An 18,245-nucleotide genomic window follows, 5' to 3' on the forward strand; every position below is an offset into this window, starting at 1 on the left:
TCAAAGGTCATTGGTAATCCAGAATAGAACAGAGTTTGTCTTTCGATTAGAAGCTAATTGAATTCATTCAAGGTAGTTCATATAGATCAAATAATGAAAAGGTAAAATAAAACCGATGACATGAACAATAATTCAACCAGAAATGTAAAACTCTCCGAGATCCAAGACAACCAGACCAATCAATTAATAAACAGTCTGCCTCAGTTTTTGGTAGTGTTTGGCATGCATTCTAAGTCGATTTTGCATTTTTGGATGACAAAAATAGTTAACTTTATCCTTCGAGAATGCGAAATCTCCCTAAAATCAATTCCAAGAATGCATACCAACCACAGCTTTAAATATATGAACAATAACAAACCGTCAGAGAAGATTGAGAGAGAGAGAGGGGGAGAGAGTGTGTGTTTTGTAGAGCCGGAAAAGGGGGAGTGATAGAAGGGAGAGACCTTTCATTGGCATTTAATCAAAATGGGCATCTCATCAGATCGATATATTTATGTACTTGAATTGCAAGACATCTATTGACGCTGAGGTGGGAGAACCTCCGACTCTGAGAATTTGGTGGTTTTGCTATTGTTGCTTTGAATTACACGATCACACCCCACGTCTAGGCTTGGAATGAGGTATCGGTATAGAATCGGCCAGATTGTGTTGGTATTGGGGCCGATATCAGTACCTGGTTGATCCGAATGAGGTATTCAGTATAAAGAAAGAAGTTATATTTACATGTAAATGGATAAAATATCCGATCCGTATCCGTGTCCGTATCCCTTTAACACTATCCGAATCCGTCCGATAGCTAATCGGATGCAGATGCGGATATAGCACTATCCGAGCCAAATCTGATCCGTTTACAGCCCTACATGCAGATGATCATCTCTTGAATTCATTTATTTTTGCAATGTCTCTCTCGACTATGACAATTGGGCATAAACATCGAAAGCGATGTCCAAGTCCAACCATAGTGAGAGGGATATGAAGTTGTGTTTGTAGGGGTAAAGTTGTCCAATTTTAAAGGCTAATGCATATGGGGTATTGCTTTAGCTATTTTTTTGTAGGGAGAATGTTCATTGTGCCGCAGCGCAGCCTGCGCCCAGGCACATGGGCAGCTTGTGCAGAGGGATAGGGTGGTCATTGCGCCCACCCCCATATGCCTGGGTGCAGGCTCCGCTGCGGCACAGAGAACAACAACCCTTTTTTGTAATAAGAATCTTTGGTTTAATAACATTTATTGAAGTAAAGATTGAGTGATCAATTTTATAAAGTGAAACTCATTTGTGGCTGACCTTGTAATTTTTCTTAATTATTATTGAGATTCTATATATTTGGGTCAGATTTTGGGATTATTAAATGTACATATATAAAATTAAAATTGTGTGAGAACTATTATGGTCTTTGTGGGAAAAATCTTAAACAAAAGCAAGGAATATTACATAATGACGTGGAGATTGGTGTAGATTTTTTTTTAGTTAATGAAAAATTCTTTGGGGTCTCTCAAGTGGATATAGGGTGGGTGTGAATCTCACCATTAAAAAAAAAAGAGGATGTATGAACAATGTGATCGAGTAAAGAATAATAAATAAATAAATAAATAAATAAAATGGGTGATGCAAAGGAGAGTTGGGGTGTGTATGGTTCACGCACCTCAAGAAAAAAAAGAAAAAAAAATGTAGACTCCGTTTGGTTGCAAGGGGAATTAAAGGAAAGGAAAGTGAAATTTTCATACTTGAAAAAGAAATTTTTGTAATCATATCCCATGTGACAATATCACTAACTTTAAATCATTCCATATTTGGTTATTAGATTCCACTTTACTTTGCATCCATTTACCTTTGGTTTAAAATGTAAAATAAATACTACATGTAAAATGTATCATTATTAAATATGGTAAGAAATATTAGTAGTTTATATAATCACATGGGGTAATGATTACAAAAGTTTCTTTTTGAAGTTTGAAAATTTTTCCTTTCCTTCCCTTTCCTTCCCTTTCATTCCCTTTCATTTCCCTTGCAACAAAACGGAACTGTAATGTATGGTGTACTTTAGCGGACGAAATTTTGTTGCTACATGCGTAGCAGGAATGTTCCTACTAACCCTGTGGCAGCCAGGGAAATAGAATGATTCACTCCTCCGTTGATATTCTTTAAATTTATATATACCCTCATAGGTTTTAGTATTTTCAAATACATCCTTTAAGATTTCATTTCCTAGCAAGAGCATTCCTGCTACCTATGTAGTAGCAAATTTTTCCCCACTTAAGGAGGTAGAAAAAGAAGAGTTGGGTACAATTCAAAACGTATAGAGCTTGTTGTTTACAAGTAGAGTTTGGTATCACAATACATTTTGACATTGCAGACACAATAAATGGTGTGAATTGAATAGATTATGCTCTGTTTGTATTGATTGTGTAAATTTGTGCAAGATCAATGATGATCAAATTCGTTAAAGTGATTGATTAGCAGGCATCCGGATGACACATTGTGTGGTGATGTTAGGACTTGACCAATACGAAAAACTCAACTAATGGAGCTTGTTAAATAGAGTTAATATCCAATTACATTTTGACATTGGAGACACAATAAATGGTGTGAATTGAATAGATTATGCTCTGTTTGTATTGATTGTGTAAATTTGTGCAAGATCAATGGTGATCAAATTCGTTAAAGTGATTGATTGCGGACACGGAGGACACATTGTGTGGTGATCGAAGCTTTCAAACTTCTTCACATAGAACATTTCAATGGCCATAAAGGATTTACTTTGTGACAACAACTAGTGAAGAATATTCTTATATAGAAATGAATGGTTAAGGCTCGTGTATGCCTACGGCCTCATCAGTCATCTCTCTTCCCTGTATAACTCCACTCCCCGGCCAATCACTAGCCTCTGCCTCCTCTTCCCTGATAAACACCCTCAGCCCCACCCACCTGATCCCATCCAAGCTTCCGAGCAGACCAAAATTGATCGCTAGTGCGTATAACTACTACCTACATCAGCGAAAAGGGGTAAGCCTGCAAAGAGTTGAGATTCACCATCAGGCATCAGCAGACTTAACCTTCCTTTCGAGCAGGTGAATACCTTACCCTGGACCCAATCGATCCTCATATACATTCTTTTCTACAGCTATATAATCCTGGTTGGGAAAGAAATTAATTGCCTTATCCAATTCTAAACCCATTGTAATTTTATATTTGCAGTACTATTCTCTAGTATAATTAGTTTATTTCCTGTTGTCAAGCATTGGCTTGTTGCCTCCCATGAAAAAGCCTTTCTTCAGAGCACTCCCAATTTATCTTTCTAATGGGAATCAAGGATTTGCAAACTTATTGCATTTCTGTATACAACATGTTACTCCAAAAAATTAATATCTGATAGAATCCTTTTTCTTAGAATCTTTGCACCATTTTTATCAGCCAAATAACGGAGGCTTAATTACTAAAAAAATTTTACAATAAAAATTAATTATTGTATAGGCTATGTTTGGTTGCAAGGGAAATTAAAGGAAGAATGATAAATTATTAAAACCTAAAAAAGAAGGTTTTGTAATCATTATTATCTAACATGATTAATTGTATAAAATGCTTAAATTTCTTACCATATTCAATAATGATAACTTTTAGATGTAATTACTTTTCAAGTCCAAGGGATTTGGATGCAAAAGTAAGTTGAAATTTTATAACCAAATATGGAATGATTTACAGTTGGTGATATAATAATGCGGGGTAACGAACCATATATTCACACATCTTCTAGTTTATTTTGATTGTAAGGAAATCATTGATTTGGTTTACGTCAGCCAATGACAAAAGGCATCAATGTGTTTCTTTTGCATCAATTTCTTTCTCTTGTATTTCATGAGCTCTGAACGGTATTGCAAATGCCTTGACAAAGAAGACCTCGTTTATCATGTGTTTGACACATTAATTAAATTTCTTCCTTGGTTTCACAGACTTTGTGTGTCTAAAGTTAATGGCTGTACACATGATTATCAATTTTAGTAAATATATCTTTCATCCAAAACAAAAAAAACAAAACAAAACAAAAAAAAACAGAACCATATGTGGATTTTATTTATATGTAATTATGACATTGTATACTTGACTTGTAGTAACAAGAAGACCAATAACAAACAACTTCTCCATTCTTCCTTGATTATTTTTAGCTCTTTAATCTTCATATATAAAGCTTAGATGGAAGGCGTGGGGTGAGAAGGATGTGTAGTGGGGTTGCTTTGGGCATGGTGATGCCCAAGCCTTCAGTCATGTCTACTGGTTCCTGTGAAGGGGTTTCAAAATTGAATCCTTGAAGCAGGCGAGCAAGAGTCAAGTGCAAGATTTGCTTGGCAAATGCGATACCTGGGCATGATCGTATGCCCGATCCAAAAGGGATGAACTCAAAATTCTGACCCATAAAGTCTACATGTGAATGTGTAGTGAGAAACCTCTCTGGTTTGAATTCATGAGGGTCTGATCCCCACACTTGAGGGTCCCGATGAAGCTTCCACATATTAACAAGCACACGTGTGCCCTTGGGGACATCATAGCCCCCCATTTGACAGTCTTCCATGGCTTCGTGTGGTACTGATAAAGGTAAAGGTGGGTATAGCCGCAACGTTTCTTTTACAATGGCTTGGAGGTACACTAGGTTCTTGATGTCTGATTCTTCAACGTGTCTCTCTCTACCCACATGGACGTCCAGCTCTTCTTGGGCCCTTTTCAGCACTTGGCGATTGTTGAGTAGCAAAGAAAGTGCCCATGTCAGGGTGAGGTAGGTGGTTTCGTAGCCACCTGCGATGAGTTGCTGTGCAAATATAGTGAAAATGGACGACGACAGAGAGGAAGGTTAAGTGTTAAGTGAGGCTATAAGGCGTAGTTGTAAATCAAGAACTCTAAAATCAAATTGAAAAGTATATATATACATACATACATACATACATACATACCACTACAGTTGCCTTGATGACAGTATCACGGTCATAACTATACATCAAATTTTCCTCAGGAATGACGGATAGCATCACATCAATGAAGTCCAGCTGACCTTCGTCTTCTTCTTCATCTCGAGACGACGATGATGATGACGTCGATGATGGTGTCTTAATGATCCTGCGTCGACGACGAAGATGTTCATCCACCCAATTTCCAATTATAGAGTCTAATTCCTTAATAGTAGACTTCATGGTTCTCAAATGTCCTCCCAAGTCCAACCATTCGCAATAGGGTATTGCATCGGATGCAATAAACACCCCAATTATATACAACGCTTGAGCCATTGCTTTCCGAAATCTTTCGGCCTCTTCAACCTCATGATTTCCAGTAGCACCAATATTATTGTTGCCATAAATACGTTTCCCAGCAATCAGTTTGGTGATGACATTAAAAGTAAGGTGTTCGAACCATTGCTTCATGTCCACCTTTATAGGTGGTCGGTCACTGTTGTTGCCTTTGAGGGCCCAAATTGAGTATAATTCTTTGATGGATATATCTAATTCAGAGATCCTAACATGCCTGAGCTTGTCAAGTCGAGTTTTGGAAAGTAGCTCAAGAGTGGACATCTTACGAATCTCACGCCAATATGACCCATAAGGTGATAGCGCAAATACAGCATAGTGGAAGAAGTATTTGCCTGCAGCGGAATGAGGGCGTGTAGCTAAAACCCTGTCGTTGGTAGTGAAGCAGTCCTTGATCAGCTCTGCACTGCTCACAATCAACGACCGATGTACGCCGAGTTTGAGCATGATGGCTGGGCCATACTTCTCGGCCATAGCTCCAAGCTTTCGTGGAAGATTATTTTCTCCCCCAAGTAAATGGAGATGACCAATAATTGGCAAGGCACCAGATGGTGTTGGGGTTTCCCTTCCCTGCCCTTTCCCTTGCCGGTTTTGTTTCTGCACAGGCAATAATAGATCACCAAGATTAAGGCTACAAATGTTCCTATTGCCTGAGATGGGATTATAAGCAGTTCCATTATTGTAATCTAATAATGGGAATGAATTGCACATTCAAGCCAAGCTTCTTCGATCCTCTGCTACTTCTTTTGTAGCAAGTTGCAGACTTTAATTTTGTCGAGAGCTATATATATAATCTAATCTCTAGCTAGAGCCGTGTCAATCCACAACTCTTCTTACTGCATGATGCAGTCCTCTCCTCTCCTGCATCTCACCCCGGCCCCACCATTATTTAAAAAATAATGGTAAAAAGTGGACACCTCAGTCGGATGGATCATCATGCATTTAATTATTTTGGAGATTTCTTTTCTTCTAAGTTGACTTTATTTTTATTGTTTATATGTATAAAGTAGACGTGGAAGGATCCTAAATTCCTAGCATGGCATAGTCGAATGAATGACCAACAAATGTGAAAAATCTAATTATTGAATATTTAAGAAATATCCTAGATAGATATTTTTTTGTGGTAATGGCCTAGATAGATATTTTGCAACATGTAAAATCATATATTTTTTTTGGTAAGGGTGTAAATCGATACGATTTCGGTAATACGGTATGATTTTGGTATGGTACAAAAAACAGATATCAAATATCGATATCGTACCATACCATTTAAGAAGCTATTTTTCAATATCGATACCGTATCACAATGATACGGTTATGGTATAGTATAAAAATGGTATGAATTCGATACGGTTTGTCTATACTTATTTTAGATTTTTTTTCTTTTTCTTTTTCTTTTTTTTTTAGTTTGGGAAGGGAAATTGCGAATCAGAAACCACCGTCGTCGTCGTCTATCCAAAGGATGCCACAACAACACTAATCATCACTGACCATTACAATAGAGAGAAAAAAATACAGAATCCCTCAAGTTTAAACGCAAGCAAAGATAGAGAAAAGAGACGATTATTTATGATCGAAACACCCTGACGAAGTTCCAAAATCTCTCAAGTAAAAGAGACGATTATTTATAATCGAAACACCCTGACGAAGTTCCAAAATCTCTCAAATTTACCAGCTCCAGTGTGTTTCTTGACGAAGTTCTTGTCGGCGAACTTGGATCCGTAGATCGACTCGCCACCAGTACCATTTTCGGCAGTGAAATCACCACCCTTACACATGCATCCTAGGATCACGCGGTGGAAGGACGATCCCTTGAAGTGCAGGGCCTTGCTGCTCCGGCCAGATCCCTTCTCTCCGGTGCAAAGAGCACGGAAGTTCTCCGCAGTGCGAGGGATGACATCGGCGTAGAGCTCCATGACGATTCTACCAGCGCTGGAGCACCGCCGACCGACATGTCGAAGAAGACCTTAGGGTTTCAGGGTTTGCCATTGCCGATTGAACTGAAAGCGTGAAAGGAATTAGGGATTTAGGAGTTAGGACTATTAGGAGTTAAATTTTACAAATATACCCCACAATACGGTATGGTTTTGGTATAAATTTGGTATATCAGTACGGTTTTGGTACATACCATCTGTATTGTACCCAATATCGATACCGTACCATGGATAATACCATTTTTGCAACGGTACGGTTTGGTACGGTTTTATATGGTTGGTTTCGGTTCCAAATTGACACTCTTAAAATCATATACTACACGCCCACATACTGGCGTACTATTTTTCAGTTATATTTCTATGATGAATTTTTTTTAGGCTCCGTTTGGTTGCAAGGGGGATTAAAGGGAAGGGAAGTGAAATTTTTTTACTTAAAAAAGAAATTTGTGTAATCATTAACCCATGTGACAATATCACTAACTTCAAATCATTCCATATTTGGATATTAAATTCCACTTTACTTTGCATCCAATTTCCTTTGGTTTAAAATATAAAATAAATATTACATATAAAATATATCATTACTAGATATGGTAAGAAATTTAAGTAGTTTATAAAGTCACATGGGGGGTAATTATTACAAATGTTTCTTTATTAAGTTTGAAAATTTTCTTTCCCTTCTCTTTAATTCCCCTTGCAATCAAATGGAGCCTTAGGGAAAATTTCACGAAAGTATATGAAATATTATGGTCATACTAAACTTTGGAAAAATATTACGGATTACTCTTACTTTATGTTTTTATTTCAACTTAATCCACTGTACAGTTAAGTTGCTGTTAATTCTTTTATAATGGTGAAATTACCCTTACCACAGGATGAACTCCCTATAATAGCCTTACATCTAAAAACAATTACTGTTCATCTTTTCCCTTCCAACCCCACTCGATCCCAATTCCGCCGCCGACGTCCACCAAGGAGGTGAGTCCCTCGAATCCCTTGTAGGTGTCGAGGATCTTCTTCATGGTGATGGTGGAGTGGTTGGACATTCCGCTGTTGAACACTTTATTGAACTTGGGATCTGTGCCGTGGTATTCAAATGAAGTCATTCCATGGGCTAACAGTAGATGGATGATGAACAATAGGTATTGTACTCTTATCTTATTTGCCGAATCCATCCTCGATGAGGTCTTTTTCTATGGCCCTCCTCCGATCTATTCCATCACAGTCTGCCATTAAATTAATGGACCCTTCACAGACGATGAGGTCTCAAAAACAACAACCATGACCATGGATCCTTCTACACTTACAGAGGAGTGAAAGGATTCTTTCTCAGATTGGTAAGAGATCTCACGCTAGAATCTCTCTCACAGTGGAGATCACAATCCAACACTATCAAGAATCATGATTCCACCGTTGAATTGAAAATAATATATAGAGAAACATACCAGACCCAGTTTCCATCCATTGATTTAAGTTTGAAAAAGAGAGAGTTTAGCCCAGAAAGACTTATAAGAAACTCGGGCTGATACACAGGAAAGTAGAAGAAAAATATATTGCATTAATTGATTGAAAATAAGAACTTCAGATTTTTACAATAGAGGATCAGACATTGGACAATGTAAGAACAGCAAAAAATTACAAAAGATTCATCATCTTCAGCCGATCTCCACCAGCCACACAGGAAATCCTGCTTCGTCTATACAAGTTAAAAGATTCATCATCTTCAGCCGATCTCCACCAGCCATACAGGAAATCCTGCTTCGTCTATACAAGTTGTGGTAATGCTTTTTCGTTCCCTCTCCTTGATCTTCCCAGAAACAACCCCCTCAGAAAGAGAGGCTCTTCACAGCAACCAACATCAGCTATTTACATTAATCTTGTTCAGGGGGTGGGTGGAGTTTTAGGAAGAAGAAAAAGAACAAAGAAAGAAAGAAAGAAAGAAGAAGAAAGGGGATGAAGATGGTAATGGTCGTCGGAGCCAGGAGGTGATGGTTGCCCAAAATGGATTTGCAGCAATTCTCCAAAACGGTAAGGATATGGAAGAAGAGGGAGGAAGATGAAATGACAGTTTTTTTATTTAAATAATTAAGGGGTAAAATGGATATTTCACCTTTGGGAATTAACTGTGCTTAACATCAGGGGAAAGGTTGCCATTTTGACTAAGTTTGGGAAGTTCGTGACATATTGAATACTTACAGGGGTGTCCATGAAAATTTTCCTTTTTTTTTGTTTTATAAAGTTTCATTTATTCATTTGATTGTTAAAGTATTATTTTACCACCTGGTAAGTTCTATATGTACTGTGTTGGGTTTTGTCTTGTATGCTAGAGTGGTTGGCATAATAATTATTAACAAACTTTATATATTTGGGTCGGGTTTTGGGTCTATTAGATAGGGAAAAAGTGTAGTTATGTGAAGATTAGGATTTTTAATATATTGTTTCTATGAGAAAAATCCTAAACAAAAGCAAACAAGATCACATATAGCATGGTGGAGAGTGGTGTAGATATTTTTTTTAGTTTGTAGATATAGGGATTTATATTGAACCACGTTAAATCTTTGTGTTTGTGTGTAATTGTTTGCTTGGTTTTTTCTTGTAATTGCATATCTGTCCCAACAAGAGGTATAAGAGTGTGGTTTGATACATCATCAGAGATGGTGCGTAAAGATTTAGAAATCGTGCCGTTGTGCAAGAAAAACAGAAAGAAGGTATAGCAACAGGTTTTTTTTTCCTTTCACAGGAGTAACTGTGAAAGAGAAGTAGAATGTGCGTTGTACAAGGAAGTGATAAAAAAGAGGGTGAGTGTTCTCTGTGGGGGGAGTGTAGCCCCTGCGCATGTACGAGAGCCAATGAGAGATTGCATTGGAGCATCATGGGGTGGGATTTCCATTTTTCATCGGGGTGGAGCGACCATTTCACCCCATTGTGTCTAAACAGGGAATGCACACACGGTGAGAAAAAGGTAATCTCACCATCCCACGCTCACCATTTAAAAGTGAAGAAAGGTGTGTACGTAATTCATACAAAATGTATGGAATGAGGAGTTGGGGTGTCAAGCTGCCATGTGTTGGCATCTCCACCTGCCGCACTGTGCAGTTTTAGGGAATTGGAGAAGATAGTTTTCCGTGGTTCACGCATCTCAATAGGGAATCTTTATCTTCTTCAATTCTTTGTCTGGCCTAGTTCCCCAGTTTCTCTAATAAGGGGGCTGGAATGATCCCCCTACCCCTGCCCAAACACTCTGCCTGGGTGGACTCCAACCCTATTAGAGGAACTGAAGATTGGAGCGGGCAGGGAACTGGAGGAGATAATTTTCCCCTCAATAAGAGAAAGAAAAAAGGGCCCGATTTCCCTCCACCCACGGTTCATGGGCAACCAGCGCTTCTCTTGTTTCTTCCACTAGTTTTAAGATTTCAGAAGCTGTTCCAGTGATATTCTTTCACTTCAAAGTTCAAACAGGTAAAAGTTCTCTTACCTTGAATTTCTGCTGCGCGGTTTTAATTTCTCTTTTACAGTTTACGATCTGCCAATTTGGATTAGGGTACATGATTTTACATTACAGGCTGCAAGTAGGATCCATTCTTGAGCCATTGGAAACTTAGGCTTACCACTGGATGGCCCTTTGGGTTTCTTTCTTTGTATGGCTGTACCTCTTGTTCCTGGGCAGTTTTTTTTTTTTTTTAATAAAATTGATTTTAGTTTCTGAAAATCCAGAATATGTTTGATGTGTGAAACCCTTGGAAATCCTAGGTCACCCTTTTATTCTCCTAGTTTTCTTCTTCTCTCAATTTGGTATTTACTCTTACTGTCAAATGTTCCATACTCTGATAGTCTGATGACACTATCTGATTCATTCTTCTCTTATGATCTTTATTTGTTATTCTATCGCATTAATTTATATATTTTTGTGGTTTTTCTATAAATGTTTGCTAGACACTACCCCCCCCCCAAAAAAAAAAAAAAAAGAAAAAGAAAAAGAAAAAAAGAAGCAATTACTGTATATGAGATGTGTTGCAGGTCTTCTTCTTCTAATGCTTTGTTCATGTAAGATTTACTTAACTGCTACTGTAAAGCAATATTTCACAAGCAAGGAACGGGTAAGGGAACAAAGTTTCTGATTTGGTTTCTAGATTTGGTGCATGTTCCAATTCCCCTTTTTTTGGAAGGTAACTGAAGTTTTGAGACCTTTCTGTGCTGATTCCAGTATTTCCTTGATAACTTTTCTTCTTTCACTGTATTACCCAATCATGTTTTCTGTACCTTAGTACTCTAGTTTCTATTTCACCTATCTGATAAATGACTTCTGAACTTATCTTGAAAAATCTCAAAGGGGTTGCCATACTAACCCCATAAAAATTGTACAAACTTGCTCATTTTTTTCCTTTGATTCACTCTTGCTGCCAAATCCCATCCTCTTCTTATCAATTGATATACCCATGTGGAGCACTGAGAATCTTTTAATGGTTTGACTGTTTCATCTACCCATCAAACATGTATTAAACGCTATTAAATAATCTCAGCTAATGCCTTTGTTTTTTTAGCTGTTTCAATCCTATTGAAATTATACCCTAAATAACTCATATATGTTTTTCTGCTTGACCTAATCTTTTATCCTTCTACAGCTTCACTCCTACAGCCAATATTAGTTAAGAGTATAAGAGTATATCTGTAGTTCATTTGGGCCCCTGGTTTCCCAACCCAGACCTATGTGATCCTTAGGCTGGAAAGCAGTTGCCTAATTGATGAAAGTGGTCTTTGTTGGATTGCCATTGTTCCCAAAGAAGTTTATCTACAAGGTGTGAAATTTGGTTGCACATTCTGCACTGTTGGCTTATGTTAGGTGCATGGGCCTGGGCTGGATTTAGTGATCTCGATTTTGTAATTGGATCAAGATTTGCCTCATTTGACATAGGTCAAAGCTTTAGATACAAACTCTGAAAACATCTAGTTTGATCTAATTATTGAGATTCTCAAATAAGAGATGATAGGCTTTTTTTATCCATAATAAACAAGAGAGGAGATTCTTGTAGAGATATTAAAAGTATGCAGAGGGATTATGGAAATGGTGGGAGAGAATGTGCAAAGAACATTTTTTTGGGGGTGTTATTAGGGAAAAGGACATATTTGGGTAGTGTTAAGAAGTGAGATTTTAGGAGTCTTACTCTTTGGGGTTGTGATGTAGCCTAGGTGAAATAAATCTCACTTAGGACCAGGTTCTGTTTTAGGGTTGGCCGAATGGGCAGTTTAGGGTAACTAGGGCAAAATTAGGGTTAGGAATGGGAGATTGAGTTAGGGTTTTATTGGGTAATGGTTTGCAGAATTTTAGGAGTCTATTAGAATAGGTTTTAATGAGGTTTGAATAAGAAATAGAAATTCAGAAATATTAGGGTTAGGGTTTTGGGTTTTCAGATTTAGGATCTAAGCTGAAACTAGGGTTTAGGAGCAGATTTAGGGGCTGGGCTTTAGGTCGAGTTTTCCTAGCAGGGAGGGGGTGGTTCGGCTGGACTTTGGTGGGGTTTTGATGGCTGGTTATAATAAACCTAAAGGCCTTACAAATAATCAATCTAAAGCAATCCTAATCAGATTAGGAGTTGGGATTTCTAATCTGAATCCTAATTATAAAACATAGAATAGACTTATACTCTAAATAGGAGTATAAGTGTAAACAACTAAAACAAATAAAATAAAATACTAATCCCTCTAAAATCCTGGAGGGGAACTAAGAAGATAAACCATGAAAAAGACTGTTTTAACCCTAGGCTAAAAAGAACAAACAAATAAAAAGGCTCCAACGAAAAATCAACAAACAGCCAAATTAATCATGGTTTGCTTCTGCATCAGGTTGGCTGTAAGGATCTTGTTCTGCCATTCCAGACAATTTAAGGATCCATCCCTGTTCAATCACAAGCACTCCTGCCATTTCTTAGTACTTTGAATTCAAGTCATTTTGGCCTTCCCCTTATCCTTTTAATGTCTTCAACTTGGACATATCTGTGTTTCTTAGAAAGTTATAAGAACTCATAGAGGGAAAAAGCAAGGAAGAGAAGCAATTGTTATCCCAATTACATTACTGCAGAAATGTGTCCTCCTATGAAATAGTTTGAAGTAACACTTAAAATTGCATTAGAAGATGAAACAAATTGTAGTGAATCATGGGGGATTTGTTTGCTATATATTGAAGAAGGTGTTTATATCTTTCAAAGAACCATTAACCTTATTCCTGATACTCAGTATTTCTTTAGGCAGGGATGTCCAGTAGCTAGATTTTCAAAAAAAAAAAAAAAAAAAAAAAAAAAAAAAAACAGAACCATATATGGATTTTATTTATATGTAAGTATGACATTGTATACTCGACTTGTAGTAACAAGAAGAATAATAACAAACAACTTCTCCATTCTTCCTTGATTATTTTTAGCTCTTTAATCTTCATATATAAAGCTTAGAAGGAAGGCGTGGGGTGAGAAGGATGTGTGGTGGGGTTGCTTTGGGCATGGGATGATGCCTTCAGTCAGTCCTGTTCAGTCATTGTCTACTGGTTGGCCTGTGAATCGGGGTTTCATAAAAAATTGAAACCTCTCTGGTTTGAATTCATGAGGGTCTGATCCCCACACTTGAGGGTCCCGATGAAGCTTCCACATATTGACTAGCACACGTGTTCCCTTGGGAACAACATAGCCCCCCACTTGACAGTCTTCCAGGGCTTCATGTGGTACTGATAAAGGTAGTGGAGGGTAAAGCCGCAAAGTTTCCTTTATAATGGCTTGGAGGTACACCAAGTTCTTGACGTCTGATTCTTCAACGTGTCTGTCTCTCCCAACATGGACGTCCAGCTCTTCTTGGGCCCTTTTCAGCACTTGGCGATTGTTCAACAGCAAAGAAAGTGCCCATGTCAGGGTGACGTAGGTGGTTTCGTAGGCACCTGCGATGAGTTGCTGTGCAAATATAGTGAAAATGGACGACGACAGAGAGGAAGGTTAAGTGTTAAGTAGGCTATAAGGCGTAATTGTAAGCCAAGAACTCTAAAATCAAATAGAAAAACATATATACATATATACATACATACCACTACAGTTGCCTTGATGACAGTATTACGGTCATAACTATACATCAAATTGTCCTCAGTAATGACGGATAGCATCACATCAATGAAGTCCAGCTGATCTTCTTCTTCTTCTCCTTCATCTCGAGGAGACGACGATGATGGCGTCTTAATGATCCTGCGCCGATGACGATGTTCATCCAACCAATTTCCAATTATAGAGTCTAATTCCTTACTATTGGATTGCCATTGTTCCCAAAGAAGTTTATCTACAAGGTGTGAAATTTGGTTGCGCATTCTGCACTGCTGGCTTAAGTTAGGTGCATGAGCCTGGGCTGGATTTAGTGATCTCGATTTTGTAATTGGATCAAGATTCGCCTTATTTGGCATTGGTCAAAGCTGTAGATACAAACTCTGAAAACATCCAGTTTGATCTAATTATTGAGATTCTTAAATAAGAGATGATAGACTTTTTTTTATCCATGATAAGCAAGAGAGGAGATTCTTGTAGAGATATTAGTGCTCCTATTCCCAGAATATTCTAGTTCTCATCACTCCTTGCTCGGTTAACTCATCTGCCAATTCATTAGCCTATTGAGGCTTCTACTGGAATGATCGATTCAACAATCAAGTTAGATGTTTTATATGAAGTTAAAAAGGCCATACAAGGCATTGATCTGGACCTAAGTGTGTAAGAACTCATAGAGGGAAGAAAAAGAAAGGAAGAGAAGCAATTGTTATCCCAATTACATTACTGCAGTAATGTGTCCTCCCTATGAAATAGTTTGAAGTAACACTTAAAATTGCATTAGAAGATGAAACAAATTGTAGTGAATCATGGGGGGATTTGTTTGCTATATATTGAAGAAGGTGTTGATATCTTTCAAAGGACCATTAACCTTATTCCTGATACTCAGTATTTCTTTAGGCAGGGATGTCTAGTAGCTAGATTTTCATTTTTACAAACTGAGAAACTAAACTTACATATGGGGAAACTGCTTATCCAAAGAAAAAAAGAAGAAAAATACAACAACTAAGCAGATCTACAGAGGTCACATCCATAAAGCACTTCAACTAATTCAAACTTACAGAGCACAGAACTCTTACTGTCTTGCAGCTTTCAGGTCTAATCATCAATAAGTGATATGCTGACAGTTAACATTTGAACACTGAGGCAGGAATTTTTCTGAGACAACTTTCCTATCATGGCTTTCTAGGGTTTCTTAATGGAGTCTGACAAAATCCATTGGCAATATCTGGTATTCAAACACGTATAGGTTTGGATTCATATGGGGGTGAGGATGCCGAAGCCACTCTTCGTCCTCTTTCGCTCCTGCTATTGTCGGCAAATTTCATGCTTGCAAGATGAAAACCTTTCTCTTTCTCTTTTTCATTCCATTCAGATGAGTAGTATTCGTCTTCTGTGGTGTTCCCTTTAGTAGTTGGACCACAAAACATCCCACCCCACTGTGGGAAGTAGATCAAACAGAGAGGGAGAGTGCAGCATATCATCATGACACCCATTAGAGTTATCCCTGTTTGCGTTGAATATCTTGATCCTCTGAAGAAAATCAATTGAGTCAAAACTGCACCTAAATTTCCACCTCCTCCCGTCATTCCAGATACCAATCCCAGTGACCTGGAAAATGATTACAGAAACTGACATTTATTACAGGATCTTAAATAGTTGATAGAAGAAGTGAGAAATGAGAATTCTTTGCAGAAATTTCAATTAAATGTAATCAGGAAGAAAATATGCAAAATGAAGAACTATAAATAATGATAGGCAGGATGAGAGATCAGATACCTTCTGGAAACGAATGGAACTACTCCAAATGTTAGTCCACATGCAGCTTGGCAAAAAATTGAGAAAATGATCATCACAACAATGGATGCACTTAATGATCCCATTCTGCCAAGTATAATACAGAATATTCCACCTAAAGTCTGAACCACCCATAAGCCCCATAGTCTACCCCTCATCCCAAACCTTTTGGCTATAATATCAGAGATCAGTCCTCCAGATGGTCGAGAAAATATATTTGCTAACCCGAAGGTTGCCGCAATGATTCCAGCAGTGTGAAGTTTCAGATTGAACCTATCATAGAAGTACTCTGCAATTATATTGTCTATTGTAAGTTCCACCCCAAAACTATATCCATAAGACAATGCCAAGATCCATGCTCTGTAATTTGTGATCCCATGGTAGAGAACCTTTGAGATCTTTGCTTTCTGCTTATCCCCAGATTTCTGTAGCCGCTGGAAGTTTCCATCAGGCAAGTCTTGACCGAAGATCAAGACAGCTAGTGCTGTTAAAGTCTGGAACAGAGCAGGTATGAAGAATGCAATTCGCCAAGCAGTGAAAGTGGTTGCACCAATGTGGTGGATTAGGTCGAACACAAGAGGCATAATGAGTTGGGTAGCTCCACCACCAAGGTTTCCCCAACCTCCAGCAACACCATTGGCAAGCCCAACAATAGGAGCAGAGAACATAGTGCTCATCCAATATTGACCTGAAACAAAGGTTGCGAGGGAGAAGCCTGTGAAGAAGCGGACAAGGAGGAATGAGACAGCAGAATTGGCACAGGAGGTGAAGTAGACTGCTGGTGCAGTAAGGAGGATGAGTGATGCAGAAGCAAGGCGAGGACCAACAAGGTCACACGCAGTTCCCATGGCAAGTCGAGCAAAGACTGCACCAGAGACTGATGCAATCCCTGCATTGCCAATATCGGTGGCGGTGAGGTTAAGGTTATCCCGTATGATAGGGACCAGTGGAGGGGCTGCGAAACTAGACACAAAGCAAGCGAAAAAAGGTATCCATGCAAGGTGGAAGGCTCGCATATGGGGTGCTGCAATAGAGAATAATCGGAATTCAGTTGCCTTGTGCTCGGAGTCTACTGGTAAAGCGAATTGTTGAGCAGCATCTGTTCCAGAACCAGAAATTTCCATATTTGGATAGTTTGGTTGGTTTCACAATTTCTCTCCTTTGCAGAAAGGTTTATGATATGAGAGATCATGTCCTTACTTGGCTGAATATTTATATATGGTTGTTGATTAAGGGACAAGGGAGCCGAAATTTTTAGTTGGTTTCGTTATTAATTAATTTTGCGACAATGGCGGGGAGCTTTCTGAACATTGCGAAAAGGGATCTGTATGTCTTTTGATAGCTGGAAGGGTTCAGGTTCAGGGTAGGCAACCGTTTACGATTCTCCGATTAAGGTTTGGAGTTTGGGCTTAAAGAGTTAGTTGGCTTTTGGGAGTGAGAAAAGGGGAGTTGGGAGTTTCTGCCAGAGTCTCATTGACTGTTTCTCATTTGCGTACTATGAAATGAAAAGTGGGTTGGACTTCCTGGGTTGTGGGTATTGGTTGGGATTATTGAGTCTGTTTAAGTTAGGAAATTTTGTCAACTCTTGTCTTTAATTGAAGATACTAAAAGCTAGCTAGCTGTCGAAAGTCTTGAATCTTCCTTAAACTATATTAAATGGCCCGGGGGATCCATTTGCCTTGGGCTTGTGGGATTCTTCTTTCTCTCACTTTGTTTTTGTAGTAGTATTCAATGACCAGAATGGCCTTATCCATTGAACCATTTTTGATTGTTCTACTACTCTTATTAAGGAACTAGCTAGAAAGTATAAATCATCAAGAACCTGAGACTGACCCATTGATTCATCAGTTCACCTTTGGGGTCAACTCTCTTGATGGTCACAGATCAAGTGGTTAATACTGTTATGTATTGGCTGGTGTGGGCTGTGAACGTTCATGATATTTTTATGGGACAAGTGGACTAACTTAAAACCACATTAAATGATTCGGTCTTGTGAGGGGTATCATCGTCATTTAGGGTAGGATGAGATCTTGTGATGAGATCAGTATTCTACTCTTCTTCCTGGGTGGCAAAACAACATTCAATTGTAATGTATTGGAAGGGTAACCAGTATCTGAACTCGTCAACCGTCGTGTCCCTTTCATTATCTCTCCTTCGTGC

The 18,245-nt window shown here is 38.4% G+C and overlaps 3 protein-coding genes across 3 annotated transcripts; all 3 read right to left on the reverse strand.

Moving 5' to 3' along the window:
• Positions 1-4,170: 4,170 nt before the first annotated feature.
• Positions 4,171-7,203, reverse strand: LOC122654093 (cytochrome P450 CYP82D47-like). The gene is made up of 3 exons (XM_043848070.1): positions 6,960-7,203; positions 4,940-5,973; positions 4,171-4,797 (listed from the first exon to the last, which is right to left on the reverse strand). Exons 1-3 carry the CDS (start codon positions 7,201-7,203, stop codon positions 4,171-4,173), a joined length of 1,905 nt encoding a protein of 634 aa, XP_043704005.1.
• Positions 7,204-13,739: 6,536 nt separating this feature from the next.
• On the reverse strand, positions 13,740-14,557 carry LOC122654098 (xanthotoxin 5-hydroxylase CYP82C4-like). The gene is made up of 2 exons (XM_043848075.1): positions 14,285-14,557; positions 13,740-14,153 (listed from the first exon to the last, which is right to left on the reverse strand). The coding sequence occupies exons 1-2, from the start codon at positions 14,555-14,557 to the stop codon at positions 13,740-13,742; spliced, it is 687 nt and encodes a 228-aa protein (XP_043704010.1).
• Positions 14,558-15,372: 815 nt separating this feature from the next.
• LOC122655609 (high affinity nitrate transporter 2.5-like) lies at positions 15,373-17,215 on the reverse strand. Its single transcript, XM_043849847.1, has 2 exons — positions 16,068-17,215; positions 15,373-15,899 (listed from the first exon to the last, which is right to left on the reverse strand). The coding sequence occupies exons 1-2, from the start codon at positions 17,207-17,209 to the stop codon at positions 15,524-15,526; spliced, it is 1,518 nt and encodes a 505-aa protein (XP_043705782.1). The 5' UTR covers positions 17,210-17,215; the 3' UTR covers positions 15,373-15,523.
• Between the last annotated feature and the right edge of the window lie 1,030 nt (positions 17,216-18,245).

Source organism: Telopea speciosissima, chromosome 3 (genome assembly GCF_018873765.1).
Source record: "Telopea speciosissima isolate NSW1024214 ecotype Mountain lineage chromosome 3, Tspe_v1, whole genome shotgun sequence".
Lineage (NCBI taxonomy): Eukaryota > Viridiplantae > Streptophyta > Magnoliopsida > Proteales > Proteaceae > Telopea > Telopea speciosissima.

Coding starts and splice junctions, on each gene's coding strand:
- LOC122654093 (XM_043848070.1), bottom strand. CDS start 7,203: ATGGAGCTCTACGCCGATGTCATCCCTCGCACTGCGGAGAACTTCCGT. Junction 5,974..6,959: donor CAAGAAACACACTGGAGCTG/GTAAATTTGAGA, acceptor TCCCATTATTAG/ATTACAATAATGGAACTGCT. Junction 4,798..4,939: donor TCATCAAGGCAACTGTAGTG/GTATGTATGTAT, acceptor ATATTTGCACAG/CAACTCATCGCAGGTGGCTA.
- LOC122654098 (XM_043848075.1), bottom strand. CDS start 14,557: ATGCGCAACCAAATTTCACACCTTGTAGATAAACTTCTTTGGGAACAA. Junction 14,154..14,284: donor TCATCAAGGCAACTGTAGTG/GTATGTATGTAT, acceptor ATATTTGCACAG/CAACTCATCGCAGGTGCCTA.
- LOC122655609 (XM_043849847.1), bottom strand. CDS start 17,209: ATGGAAATTTCTGGTTCTGGAACAGATGCTGCTCAACAATTCGCTTTA. Junction 15,900..16,067: donor GTTCCATTCGTTTCCAGAAG/GTATCTGATCTC, acceptor ATCATTTTCCAG/GTCACTGGGATTGGTATCTG.